Source organism: Puma concolor, chromosome D2, assembly GCF_028749965.1.
Source record: "Puma concolor isolate L17-30 chromosome D2, mPumCon1.1.hap2, whole genome shotgun sequence".
In the NCBI taxonomy this organism is placed as follows: domain Eukaryota; kingdom Metazoa; phylum Chordata; class Mammalia; order Carnivora; family Felidae; genus Puma; species Puma concolor.
In genome coordinates, this window is record NC_141677.1 from 72851342 (window position 1) to 72866729 (window position 15388).

General features: G+C 39.0%; 1 protein-coding gene across 2 annotated transcripts in view; it reads left to right on the forward strand.

Moving 5' to 3' along the window:
* The window catches only part of TRUB1 (TruB pseudouridine synthase family member 1), a 40145-nt gene that overhangs the window by 9485 nt on the left and 15272 nt on the right, over window positions 1-15388 (forward strand). For both annotated transcript variants that reach the window (XM_086680956.1, XM_025918365.2), the window contains exons 3-4: window positions 1666-1721; window positions 10911-10992. In XM_086680956.1, coding sequence (XP_086537082.1) covers window positions 1666-1721; window positions 10911-10992 — 138 coding nt within the window. The remainder of the gene's footprint in view (window positions 1-1665; window positions 1722-10910; window positions 10993-15388) is intronic.

The following is a 15388-nucleotide window of genomic DNA, read 5'->3' on the forward strand; positions in this document are numbered from 1 at the left end:
ATTGGATCTTTGTTGTTACTATTATTAATGTTTATTTATTTTTGAGAGAGAGTGAGTGGGGGAGGGGCAGAGAGAGGGGGACTGAAGATCAGAAGTGGGCTCTGTCGACAGCAGAAAGCCTGATGTGGGGCTCGTACTCAAGAGCCCTGAGATCATGACCTGAGCTGAAGTTGGATGCTTAACCAACTGAGCCACCCCGGTGCGCTGGATCTTTATTGTTATTTTACAAAGTTTGTGCCTGGACGGCAGCAGCTGTCATCTGGAGAGCGCTGTGCTCAACAGAAGATACTAAAGGCATACAGTTTTTTATCTTAGTCTTTGAACTAGTATGATTCTACCGTAGAAGCTTAGAGAGGGTTTGGGATGATTTTGTATAGGGGTTGAGATTTGAGCTAGGTTTCGAAGGATGAATTTTGAATAAAAAAGTGTTGGTACCATAGACGTTGGGACCCAATTGAGTATTTTGGGGGGGGCTTTGTAGTGTGCAGTACAGGTTATCAGAAGCGGTTATGAAATGGTATGAATTGGAAGAGAAAGGGATAGAATGTAGAACAGACTGGTATTGGTTTAGGCTAATTCAGGCTCATGACAGTGGGAAGAAAGTCTAGATGAGTCAGGTAGCAGAAGGATGAAAAGGAAGGGGGTCCGCTGTTAGAGAGTCTGATCCGAATTTTAACTCTACTGTTTACTAGTTGTGAGATTCTAGGCAACGTTCTTAGAGTCTCTCTCTCAGTTTCCTCATCTATAAAATAGGGATAATTGTATTATTTTTTAGCATTGTTATAAGGATTAAATGAGCCAACAAATGGAAGCATTTAGAGTGGAATTTGATACATGGTAAACTCAATGAATGATATCCACTGTAAATATTCATAATAATTCTTTTAGCTTGCCAGGCATTTCTCCTTGTTTTTTCTTGCAATTCTGAATTGTGGTGTTTATATTGTGTTCTTTTACAAAATCACATCCATTAATGAGAAATACTTCAATTCTTACAAAAGCTTCTTGCTCTTAAGTGCAGAAATCATCGTAAACTCCTATTCTCACCTGGTGAAATGTGTTGTCATAAGGGTAAATAATGTTTGAAATTGAAGAGATAGGTGGGCCATTGTTGTACTTAATAGATGGTCTATATGAGTATACGTTCTGCAAGCTCTCATTTTACCCTGTATTCTTTTTTGTGTTTGGTTGATCTGTTATGTTTCTGTTTTCTTGATTGTATACTACTGGACACGAATCATCTCTAAATGGTTCATTAGCTATGATGATGGCTTTTGGTTTGCTTGGTAATGAACTCTGTCAAAAGGCTTTTATATACCGTGGTTAAATTGTGCCATGTATTTTTCACTGATGCCCATATAAAATTCCAGTGAGTCTTTGGAGATTCTTCTAAAACTTCATTATCTAATTGTCTAGGTTGAGTCTTCTCTCACGTTTAACACTTTGAGAGGAAAAATGTGTGTCTCCCATAGTGTCTTCAGAATTTCTAAGTTGCATGACAGGTTAAACTGATTGGAGTAAGAGGAGCCCTCTAATTATGCTAAATAGATGTTCCCTCCAACTTTTTATTATACGTGCCAAGAAATTAGGACCAAAATATATAGATATTTTAAAAACCTAGTTTTCAGAATAGAGTGTCATAATATTTCTTTCTTTGGTTTATAGTGGTTGGAATCGGAAGGGGAACAAAAATGTTGACCAGTATGTTGTCAGGGTCCAAGGTAAGAATACTGGAAAACTTTTGTTTTTCTTTTTTCTTGAATGTTTTTAATGACCTATGTTTTGGATTTTGATCAATTGAAAAATAAACTGTGTGCATTTATAGGTGTCATTCCTGAACATTAATTACATGTCGTGATATCTGAGATTCGAAATGTTGAGACTATAAATTGGAAATTTTTTTTTTCAATGTTTGTATATTTTTTGAGAGAGAGACAGAGTGCGAGCGAGGCAGGGGTGGGTGGGGGCAGAGGCGGCAGAGAGAGAGGGAGACACAGAATCCAAAGCAGGCTCTAGGCTCCAAGCTGTCAGCACAGAGCCCAATGTGGGGCTCGAACTCACAAACTATGAGATCATGACTTGAGCTGAAGTTGGATGCCTAACCAACCGAGCCACCCAGGCACCCCTATAAATTGGAAGTTCTTAATTGAAAAGCAAATTGATTTATAGAAGCAAAAATTCTGCAGTGCCTATAAATTTTAAAAATTATACTTTTTATATAAATCTGTTTCTTAGATGCAAGAGAACTTACAGATCCTAACTTCTCTTGGTAGGGTTTTTTTTTAACCTTGGAATTTTTATAGAAACAATCCCACTTTGTAACCCATGCACTTTTCTTTTTTTTTTTTTTAATGTTTTTTTAATGTTTTTATTTATTTTTGAGACAGAGAGAGACAGAGCATGAGCAGGGGAGGGGCAGAGAGAAAGGGAGACACAGAATCTGAAGCGGGCTCCAGGCTCTGAGCTGTCAGCACAGAGCCCAACGTGGGGCTCGAACTCACGGACTGTGAGATCATGACCTCAGCCGAAGTCGGATGCTTAACCGACTGAGCCACCCAGGCGCCCCTCCCATGCACTTTTCAACAAAAGACTTGCTTTGTTTAATGGCTAGAAAATGTTTACTAAAGAAAAGTGAGGCTTCTTTAGGATGATAAGTTACATCATTCATCTGTGAGAGTTACCTTGACTAAATCCAAAAGCACATTTTGAGGCATTTGATGGGAGAGAGAGGAAGCGTTATGCAGGGGCAGGAAAAACTGTAAATCTGTGTGTCGCTTCAGGCATTCAGTGAGAATCCTCACGCAAAACCCAAAACCTCAGGGCAGAAGGAGCTTTGAAACAGGAGTCAACGTGTCAAAGGGATTAACCTCTCAGAGCCTCTCAGTTTTTCATTAGGAAGAATGATTTGATCCCCTCTACACGTCTCTTCCAGCTCTAAAAGAGACAATAGTATCTGTGTCCTAATTAGCAGTGAGGTGCTGGTTATAATAATTGGGGCTAAGGACCAGTGAAAATGCCTTTGGAGGGAAGATTAATAAGCTGCTAGGTGGAGAAGAATTTCGGCAAGTCCCTAGACTAACTTTTTATTTAATAGTTGGTAAGGTGAATTTGTCACAATTGCTTCTTAAAATATCTATAATGGTCAAAGACTGTTTTAAAAAAAAGCTTCCAGTTTGTTGCAGACTAATTGATGACTTTTGTAAAATATAATTTAAATGTTATAGCAACGTCAGATTGCGAAGTACGTTTCTCAGCAGCCTCGTTTTCTGAACTTACCTCATTGTAGACACACTTTGAGTGGCAGCGGCCTAAGTAAGCTTTTCTTAAAATAAAAGCCCTGGAGAACACACGGTCTTTGATAGCCCCTTTTTAGTTATCAACTGGAGTAGAAACCTGTATCTTTCAGTTGGAAAGGATCTTAATACCTCAGATAAGTGTAAACATTACAGTGTGGCTTGCTGTGTAACCTTTAAAATGTTGGTGTTGAAAAATCACAGAATACCAAAATTGTGTTGCAATGGCAGAGTTTGACTGTTTTGCTAAGCACCTTTGTGCTTAAATACCTCCACATGAAGTCTAGAATTTGTTTCTGATACAGGGTTTTGCCGTTTGCTTAATATTTGTTTCTTCAATATCTAAGTGGTTACTTTGATACAGGATTATGGATGATTTTTCTTTTCTTTTCTCACTTTATTTATTTATTTATTTACGTTTATTTATTTTTGAGACAGAGAGAGACAGAGCATGAACGGGGGAGGGTCAGAGAGAGAGGGAGACACAGAATCCGAAACAGGCTCCAGGCTTTGAGCGGTCAGCACAGAGCCCGATGCGGGTCTCGAACTCACAGACCGCGAGATCATGACCTGAGCCGAAGTCGGACGCTCAACCGACTGAACCACCCAGGCGCCCCTTCTTTTTTCACTTTATTTAGTATTTTCCCAAATCTTTACAATGAAGAAGTCACTTTTATAATAATAATAATAACAATAATAATAATAACAAAAAAGATATGTTTGCATTAAGGATTTGTTCTTTTTCGAATATTCATTATTCACCTCTCCCCTCCTCTGGAAACTACAAATACAACACAGTATTGAAAGATTTTACATATAAATTCCAGGCATATTTCTAGAAATATGACCGGAAATATAAATACATCATTGGCTCTGGTTTAAGCTTTATTTATCACAAAGCATTTTGGTATTCAGCTTAGAAAGCAGAATGTCATACAGTGAAATCGCTGATCCTCAGATGACTGTATCCCAAATAGAAAATCCCAGGTGCATCTTATTACAGAAACCTAGCTCTTATGTGCCTCACATTTCAAAAGTAGGCATTATTATCTTATTAGCTATTTGTTTTTTTATACTTTTAATTTTAGGTTATGTATCTGTTAAAAGATAAGTCATTTAAATTTAATTATGTGCAATATTACATTTTTTATCAAAAGTAGTTAAAATTGTTAATAAATTAAAACTTTTTTTAATGTTTATTTTCGAGAGAGAAAGAGAGAGAGAGAGAGAGAGCGCGCACAAGCGGGGGAGGAGCGGAGAGAGAGGGAGACATAGAATCCAAAGCAGGCTCCAGACTCTGAGCTGTCAGCACAGAGCCTGATGCGGGGCTTGAACTCACAAGCTGTGAGATCATGACCTGAGCCGAAGTCGGAAGCCCAACCGGCTGAGCCACCCAGGTGCTCCATGAATAAATTTTTTAAAAATAGATTTTGTCTGTATCACTGGAAGCAATTCCAGAGATGGCTTTTAAACATTTTTTTTCCAAGACCCATAGTAAGAAATTCATTCTACATTGTGGCCCTCTATACACATACATGTATAAAAAACAAAAGTTTCATCCAACAGCCGTAACTCTATGTATGATGTCCTCTTGATATTTGTCCTTCTACTTCATTAAAAATAATTGGTGCCTGCAGATTGTACCTAGCTAGGCACGGACCTACAGTTTGACCCAATGCTTCCTCTTTCTCCACTTCCTACTTTTACGATGAATTTTATTCACATCACAACGCTACTAGAAAAATTAGACTTCTGGTAGGGGTAGGGTGGAGTTACCTCAAGAGTAGAATTACTTGGTTCTTGGATGGCAGATACTCGATGTTCACATGACAGCCGTATCACAGTACATCCTTCCCTCGCCATCCAGTCATGATCAGAGATACTGTTAAGTGAACGTGGCCTAACACTCTTCCCTGCTGAACCGAGGCACGTCCTTCGAATCCATTTCAACAGTGCCACTTCATACAGCTACTCTCATTTAATGGGTGGAGTGCTGACCTTTTAAATAAAATCTCTATGCCATCAGATTATTTTGCTCCCATTCTTTGAAGACCAGAGACCATTCAGACCACCCAGTTTCTTTCTTGCATTCCTTCCAGTTCAGATCAGTGTAAGATTTAAGGGTCCCTCTCTGTGTGCTTCATTGCTTCCTCTCCTATCTTATGGTGCCCTTTGCTTTGCCAATGATCATGTTTCTCTTGAGTCCTTTTTTGTTTTCACTGCATGCTCTTTTGGATTACATGTCTAGTGTGTATACAGAGCCTGTAGGTTTTCCAAATAATGCATTGCATACAGAAGTTGATCGATAAATCCTATTATAGTTGGCCCTTGAAAAATGTGGGGGTTAGGGGCACTGATCCCGTACACAGTCAGAAATCACCATATAACTTTGACTCCCTAAAATTTTAACTTACTAATAAGCATTAGTGATGTCATAAACAGTTGATTAATACATACTTTAATAATACAGTATAAAATACATATACAGAGTAAGCTAGAGAAAACATGGTATTGAGAAAACCATAAGGGAGAGAAAATACATTATAGAACTGTATTGTGAAAAATTGCATGTAAGTGGACCCATGCAGTTCAAACCCTTGTTATTCAAGGGTCATTAATATTACTATTCCCAAGTATTTCACGAATCCCCAAATCTCTCTCCTGAGTTCCAGGCCTGTTGGATTTCTAACTATATGTCCCATAGACACTGACATTTATTTTATCTGAGCAAGTTCTGTTGGAGACCTTGAGTACAGTTAATTTCATTCCTTTTCCTTATCTTTGATTTCTGGTAGCCTAGGCAAAACGTGGCACTCATCAGAAAGAAGCAGCATCAGCTTCCAGCTCTGGGCATTAAAGTGAGAAAGAAATTTCTTACTGTGAGGGATATCGCATGATAGACCGTGGTTCTCAAATATAGTTTTACAACAGATGTAGAAGTGGATCTATATAAAATGTAACTTAGGTAAAATGATTCTGAGAGAGGTTAGACTCGTGTCCTTTTGGCCTCACTTGATCTAAGTGCCTAGAAGGCCGCGTGCATGTTCCTCTGCTAGCTTCCCTAAATTATACTTTCTTTGAGCCAATCATTGAGCAGAAGCTGGGTAGCAGATGTACTTTGAAGTAATGGACTTTGATGAGGTTTTGCAGTATTACCTTTATTAGCATCCTGTATTGCTAATTAAAGTCAGTTACTTATATATGTGCTTTAGAAACCACATGAGCAGGTGGAAGGGTTGCTGTCCTATTTTGAAATCACTGGTGCCATTTAAAGACTAACTGGCATTATCCAGAGGTAAGACTGTTTTCCTATCACTGTGGAGATAAACTGAAGTGGTACCTGTAGGCAAAGCCAGTGTTTCCTCAGAAAGCAGCTTTGTATCCCTCCAACAATTAAACAAGTATTATTATTGGGGTATCCAAACTTTTCCACCCTGGATGTGTTCAAAGGATAGTAACTTTCCCCAAGTATACAGTGGCATTTTTAGGTTAACCAATCAATGTTAACTCTGAACTGTGATGTCACTATTGCTCCTATGGAACATAAGCCAACTTTCCAGGACTTGTGCATTTCCCTCACTTTCTCCAGAGCATGGTCCAATTTGTACCTTGTCTTTACAGTCTATTAATATTCATATATTCCATAAGTACTATATTGAAAATTTGAAAGGCTTCCACTTAGGATCTATGAAGAGCTACTCTTTTTTTTTTTTTTTTTTTAATTTTTTTTTAACATTTTTATTTATTTTTGAGACAGAGAGAGACAGAGCATGAATGGGGGAGGGGCAGAGAGAGAAGGAGACACAGAATCGGAAGCAGGCTCCAGGCTCTGAGCCATCAGCCCAGAGCCTGACGCGGGGCTCGAACTCACGGACCGCGAGATCGCGACCTGAGCCGAAGTCGGACGCTCAACCGACTGAGCCACCCAGGCGCCCCGAGCTACTCCTTTTTAATGAAGACATTCAAAGTCACATGTTGTTGGTTTGGTAGATTTAAAAAAAAAAAAATGTTCTTCCTCATCGTAAATAATATTCCTTTGTTTGTTCATGAAACTTCGAATCACAAGCTTTCAAAATAAGCCTCAAAAAAAGCAGTTGCCTAGTTGAGATGGAAATGATTATCTCTCTGAAATACAAAAACAGTTTCCTTTCTTCTGAAGAGTATGGAAGCCGGTTAGCTCTTAAGCTGTCTAGCTAGTGTCTTGCTGGGGGGTTCAGGGAGCTTGAAGAGGGGTGAAGGAGAGAGGGGAGTAGTGCTAGTATCAGTGAGAAACCATGAATCTCAAAGAGCACACAGTTCAGTGGAAACCTCTTTAAAAATTCCACAGGACCTCCATTTTCGTGTAGTCAAATTATGTTGTAATGTATCCATTAATAGATTTGAGAATTCCCAGGTATGCATCCTGTGTCTGTGTCGAATTTAGGCCAGTGAATAGAAATACTTTAGATCCCACAGGATAAAATGGTAGCATTATAGATCTACCTTGCCATGTTTTTTTGGTTTTTTTGTTTTTTTGGTTTTTTTTTTTCTTTTAACCCATATCTTCTTGGTGGTAAGGTTTTGTTTCACTAGGAGGCTTAACTGTCCGGGTGGATTTTACTAAGTAGCTTGTGGACCATTGACTAGAATTAAAAGATAATTATCACTAGACGCCAAGACAAGGGAAAACTAGAAAACACCTATGATTTAGATGAGCAGTTCACCAACTGTGTTCCGGGGACTTCTGAGGGGGGTGGTCTGTTGAGGTCAAAACCGTTCTCAGAGCTTTGCCATCACACAGGTATATTGTGGTTTTTCAGAGGTTACCTGATGGTAGCATGGGTCTGATAGTTAATGGAATGTGTGCATGTATTTTAGTGTTTTAAACATTGTTGAGCTTTAATTTCTAATACAGTCAGTATCAACAGATAGAACTCATATGAAAAAAAAAAACACTTGCACCAGGGTTTCTCAGTAACTTCCAAGTGTTTATAAGGGTTCTAAAACCACAGTGTTTGAGAATTACTGGTTTAAGTAATATTTCCCTTTAGAAGAATCCAACATGTAGCCAGATTCAGTGTAACTGCAGAACCTGAAAGGGTTTGAAACTTGGCAGGTACCATGTGGATGTGCAAAACTGGTGAAATGTGAATTGCACAGATAAGAACTTCTCCAGCATGTATATAATTCTATCAACAACTTTTTTATTAAGCTGCTACCATGTTTCCATCTAGTGAGAAACACAATAGAACAGCATTGCAAAATCCAAGCTAACAGTTTGTAATTGGGGAAGATAAGGATCAATATATATCTTTGCATCTCTCACAGGCACTTAGGAGAATATTTGGTACATTCACAATCCTTAAACATGATTGACTGAATGAATACACTAGTGAATGAATGAATACACGATGTGGGCTTGATATAGGCCTCCATTCTTCTCATGTATTGAACACCTACTCTTAGCTCTGCTGCCAGGTGAGCGATTGGAAGTTGAGATAAATTAATAGAGCGGCTTTGAAAGATAACAGGGTTTAGGGTTTGATTGCTGGAGAAGAGAGGAAGCTCAAGGCTAGCGAAATTGCATGTGCCAAGAACCCCTGGAGCTCAGAGACTAGAATGAGCATTGCATACTTGGAAAGCATGTTCCAGAATTAAAAGGTGCCTGGTTAAAACTTGTTACATAGAATAATGCAAAAAGTTTCAAGGTTCAAGGAAAACCAGAAAACAGTGATGATTTCTCGTGATGTATATAGATTGCACTGTTTTTCTTATGCAACCAGATGATTAAGGCAAAAATCAGAGCACTTTCTTGCTTTCCTGTTTCTCATGGGAACTCACTATAACCAGATGAGTCACTCAAACCACTGTTACTGTGAATCATTTTGTATCTCTCGCTCTTTTTCTTTTTTAAATAATAATGATGACAATAGTATTGTTTTCTGTTGCTTACTGTGGCCAGGTACTGTTCTAAACTCTGCCCTCCTGAGGTACTATTATCATCTCCATTCTAAGATCAGGAAAACAAGGCTCCAGCATGAAAGGCTCACTTAATCTACTTTTTGTGATGGCATCAGGATTCAACCCTTTGAGTCCACACTCTTCCCATTCACCCTGCTGTATATACTTCTCCCCATGGTTTGCTTAATCCAGGTTGACTGTTGCAAAATATGGAAGCAGGAGTGGAGCATCTCGGGTGATGAGACTGTTTGTTTAGTTACAAGAAACTAATTTTTGTCGATACTAATGAAACATTTTTTTGGAACTTTTAAAATTTTATTTTAATTCTAGTGTGGTTAGCATCCAGTGTTATATTAGTTTCAGGTATACAACACAGTGATTCAACAATTCTGTACATCTCTCTGCTCATCATGATAAATGTACTCTTGATGCCCTTTATCTGTTTCTCTCATACCCGCCCCCACCTTCCCTCTGGTAACCACCAGTTTGTTCTCTATATTTAAGAGTCTGTTTTTTAGTTTGTCTCTTTTTTTCCCCCTGTGTTTGTTTTGTTTTCACATATGAGTGAAATCACAGGGTATTTGTCTTTCTCTGAAATTTTTAAAAAGTTAATTCAAATGCATTAGAACATTCCCCCTATATTAAATTATTTGAAAAAATTATTTTGAGCTATGTAATAGAAGGCGATTTCATCCACGGGCAGCTTGGACTGGTATAAAATGCTTGTTCATGGGAATTTGAAGTTCTAATATTTTTCTCATTTTTGTCTCTGGTTCCTTTGCTAACATAATAAACTTGTCATTAATAAGCTTATATTTCTACAAAGTACTTTAAGCTTCGTCTTTAAACAGTTGTCCACATAACTACAGAATCTTTTCAGTGGGAATTATATTCCTGGCATTTTTCTCACTGCTTCATGAGCTGTTCCAAATAAAATTTGAATTTGACCAAAAGAAAGTAGTATAAACAGTATGTAATACAAATGTGCCCTGAGGTGAGAAGGAAAATAGTCCTCAGTTAACTGAATGATCAGTTCTTAGATGTGACTTTTTTCCTTTCAGAGAGCTTGAGAAGTAGCTATTTCTCTTTATTAAGAAAACGCGTGTAATATTAAGGACACCAGTTCTGCTTTAGTAGTTTGGCTCACTTTCTGCATATTTAGCTTTTGTTTAAACATCTAACGAAGCTACTAAGATTAGTCTTAGTATTTCCTGTAAGAAGTAGTAAATGGATATATTTTAAAATTAATTTTAATTGTACGTGTGGTAAAATTGTTGAGTCTTCTGATGGCCACATACCATTGGCCACGCCATTGTACCGTTCTCTCTACTCATAGGTATATCTGAAATTTTTCTTCCAGAATCAAAACTTCCCAGTTCCCAGAACTGGTCCTAGAAATTGGTTTGTAACAAGCGTATGTTTATGAGCCATAATGGTCAGTAAAATCCGGCTCTTCTGTGTCGTGTGGACTGGTGTGGGAAGTTCGTGAGCACTCCTCAGTTTACATAAGTGCTTCCCACATGTCACAAATTAACGAAACAGCTGCAGTCGCTTATTTTTGCCTTTATTTTGTCTCAAGTTGGTAGGGTTAGTAAAATTCTGTATAAAGCTTCAAGACAGGCGTAAGTTTTTCTTTACCTGATGACCTATTTTTCTCCCTTGCTTCTTTTCCTCTAGAGGTACACCGCCATTGGGGAGCTGGGGAAAGCTACTGACACGCTAGATTCCACCGGCAAAGTAACAGAAGAAAAGCCTTACGGTATGATGTTCGTCTAACGTAGTCCTCTTTGTTCGTTCACGTTTAGACAGAGTTTCTGTGAATCCAGAATTTTTTTTTTTTAATGTTTATTTTTAAGAGAGAGAGATACAGTGTGTGAGCAGGGGAGGGGCAGAGAGAGAGAGACACAGAATCCAAAGCAGGCTCCAGGCTCTGAGCTGTCAGCACAGAGCCTGATGTGGGGCTTGAACTCACAAAGCATGAGATCATGACCTGAGCCGAAGTCAGACACTTAACCGACTGAGCCACCCAGGTGCCCCTGTGAATTCAGAGTTTTAAAAATAAATCTCTTGGGGCGCCTGGGTGGCGCAGTCGGTTAAGCGTCCGACTTCAGCCAGGTCACGATCTCGCGGTCCGTGAGTTCGAGCCCCGCGTCAGGCTCTGGGCTGATGGCTCAGAGCCTGGAGTCTGTTTCCGATTCTGTGTCTCCCTCTCTCTCTGCCCCTCCCCCGTTCATGCTCTGTCTCTCTCTGTCCCAAAAATAAATAAACGTTGAAAAAAAAAAAAAATTTTAAAAATAAATCTCTTACCTGATATTACCAGTGATTATGATAGCTTTTAGTACATTTCTTTGGGTTAATAAAATTGACAGTTTTGATCACATTGTTGCTTATTTGGTATGGGTTTGTTTCTAAAGATTTATCATTTGTCATAATTGCCTCTTTTCCTATAATCAGTTTCCTTTAGTGTTCAGAATTCTTCCAAATAATTCTCTTGCCAAAAAACAATTTATAGCTAGGAATTAGGACATTTTCCCTAGTAAACGAAAAAGCGGAGAGACTATCTTGTTAGATTTTACCTGTGCCTTCCCATGGCTTATTTATTTATTTTGCAGTTATTTCTTAGCTTTTGAAATGCACCAAGTTTAGTGCTTTACAACTAATTATGTTCCTGTGCTTTTGCAGCATATAAGACAATATGACAGAGGGAAAGCTATTTCTCTGGAAGTAAAACACAACTCACTGGGGCCCACCTTAATTTTTCTACCATTCCTTCTTTTCCTCCTTTAAGTAAGGATAGATAAATGAGATGGTTTCCTAGCAACTCTCAGAGTGCAGCGCTATTCGTAATGCAGCCCTTGACGTTTTGTACAGTCCGTTCACCTACATTATAATGTCATCAGTCGTGAATTATTTGTAGGCTTTCTGCTGTGTTGGGTTTGTTTGTTTGTTTTTTTTTTGTTTTGTTTTCTGCTTGTGTTTAATGTTACCCCTTCTTAATTTAGCCATCTGGCTGTCCTGTGTTTTGTGTCGAATGCACTTACTATATATTATGTATTGCCCCAGTACTTAGGCCAACCTTCTCCTTGGTCATAGTAGCTTCACTTGTCCTGATAAGATTTATATATAACTTAGGATCCTACTTGATAAATCAAGCAACATAATCAAAAGACAAATCACTGATTTATGTTGATTTTTTAAAGAAACAGATGTTGAATTCTCCTTGAAATTATTAGGAAATAGCAGACCCTCACTTAATGGAAACCCAACCATAATTTTCAACCAGAAAGCTTTTAAAAAAGCACAGGGCAATAGGATGATATCAGAGATTTCCAGAGTATATAAAGTACCTATATAATCATAAAAATGGTGAGAAGGTAAAATTGATAAGACTTCTTGATGGGATGGGGTAGTGAAGGGGAGGACGTTGTCAACCATGACCTAGGTTTCTAGGTTTTTTTAAAATTTTTTTTTTTTTTTCCAACGTTTATTTATTTTTGGGACAGAGAGAGACAGAGCATGAACGGGCGAGGGGCAGAGAGAGAGGGAGACACAGAATCGGAAACAGGCTCCAGGCTCTGAGCCATCAGCCCAGAGCCCGACGCGGGGCTCGAACTCACGGACTGCGAGATCGTGACCTGGCTGAAGTCGGACGCTTAACCGACTGCGCCACCCAGGCGCCCCAAGGTTTCTAGGTTTTAAAGCTGGTCATGTGATGGAGCAGTTCATTGAGTAGGGGATACTAGAATAGGACCAAGGTGATGAAAATACAGTTGACCCTTGAACAGCACAGGTTTGTCTTGTGTGGGTCCACTCATACCTAGATATATATTTATGTATTTGAGAGAGAGAGAGAGAAAGTGTAAGAGCGGGATAGAGGGAGAGAGTCTTAAGCAAGCTCCACACTCAGCACAGAGTCTGATGTGGGGCTCATTCCCACAATCCTTTGGGATCATGACCTGAGCTGAAATCAAGAGTTGGATGCTCAAACAGCTGAGGCACCCAGGCGCCCCTATAAATGATTTTTTAAAATAAATACAATACAGTACTGTACATGTTTTCATTATGATTTCCTTAGAAACATTCTAGCTTACTATAAGCTATATATAATATACAAAATATATGTTAATCATTTGTTTATATTATTGGCAAGGCTTTCAGTCAACAGGCTATTAGTAGCTAAGTTTTGGGGGAGTCAAGTTATACATAGGTTTTTTACTTCATGCAGGTTCCATAACCCTAACCCCTGTGTTGTTCAAGAGTTAGCTGTACTTAAACATACCCTTTCTTCCTGCCCTTAAGCATTTTGGAGTTAAAAAAAACTCTTCATTGTATTGTGCAGTTTGTAACCTTACTTAAAGAAAACTTAGTTTGTTAAAATCATCTGATTATATGTTGAACTAAGTCATGGAAAAACTAAGTAACTTTCTTCAGGCCCTGAAAGGGAGACCTCCCTGTAGTATATTGAATAGTATTTGTAGTCCCAGAAAAAATGACAGCTCATCGAGTTTGCTTATTGACATGAGTTTTCTTTGTGATTTAAATAAATTAGCAAATGTTTGTCATCTACTTAAACTTAAACAGGTACCAAGGGGAAGGTAAATGAGACCTAGCCTGTGTCCTTTAGGAACTTGTGTCCCATGGAGAACTTTTGTGTTTAAATGGAAAATGGTCTTAGATTCTAGCCTCAGGCGATTCTAAACAGGTTTTCACCCACATGACTATCTGGCAGACGTCCAGAAGTGATGTAGTACACAGAACAATTCATCGTGCTACCTGTCCTGCATGTTGTGAGACATCCAGCATCCCTGGTCCTCGAATATTAAATGCTGCTGATGTTGCCACCCTCCCACATCACTGTAACAATAAAAATGCAGTTTTTAATTGACTTTTGAGAACAGCTGACATATAGGTCAGGTAACTAAGGCAGTATGCAGTAAATGGCAAATGAATGCTCTTAAGTCATTTTTGTTCTATCTAGACAAATGCTATTTTTAGCTGTTGTTTCAGATACCTGAAAGTTCGCTCAGAAGAGTAAGAAAACAAGTGTGGCTCAGTAGACTCAAAGCTCAAACCATATTAATAATAGGGCCCTTCTGTTCTTTCACGCACCTTCCTTTATCCCTAAATAGCTTTTGACTGTTTGTAAATACACATTTGCGTGTTAATCCCGAAACTGTGGGGCTGAGACCTATCTCTTTTGGTCCTCACTATATTCTTGGTGTCTAGGACAACGTGTGGCATATAGAATAAAGCACAGTGTACGGATAAATAAGGCAGGCAATAGAGGACGGCGAGATGGCAGCCGAGTCGCACAAAAGGCAGAGCATCCTCCTGCCTTGTGCTGCTCTTTTCTTATCCCCATCCAGGTATTGAGTCTTGGGCGCAATTGCTGGCCTGAGGACACTTGGCTTCATTGTGTTGATCTGCTCTTCAGTGAGCTCAGGGCGTGAGGACCATGGCTTCCCAGGCTATCTTAGATGTGAGCCAAGCTTCTGGGAAGGCCTGACTGCTCCTGTGAGAAGAATAGGCTTCTCTCTCTTGTGGCTTTTTTATTGGGAGGCAAGAAAGGTGAAAGGAAAGTGGTATCTCATGCTAATCCTCTGTTCTAAACACCGCAACCCCTAGGTCCCAAGCAAGATAGGATGTTACAAGGTCTTTTCCAGTGGGTGTAGCTAATGTATCTCATGGGAGTGGCTCCTCTCGGACTGTGGTTTGCTGCCCACACTTCCTGGAGGAAGCTGAGGACTTGAATTGGATCTCAGATTGCAATTTAAACAACTAGGGCACATGCTCTAGTATGGCTGCTGTGTAGATAGGTATCAGTCATCTTGTGGTGCCTTTTGTTTGTATTTAAACCTTTTTATTACAAAATATTACACAAATAAAGAAAAGCGAGCGAAACTTAAATTTACAGCTCAGTGAACTATCACGAAGCAAACCTCAATGCAGCTACCAGTCAAGAAATAGAAGATTCCTAGAAACTCCTTTCAAGCCGCAGTCCATATATAACATTTTTCTGTTGACATTTGGACTTTATGAATAAAGCTGCTGTGTGTATTTTGTACCTGTTTGTTGGTGGACTCGTACTACTCATTTCTCTTGGGAATACACCCAAGTGGAATTGCCGGGTCATAGGGCAATCCTCCTGTACTGGA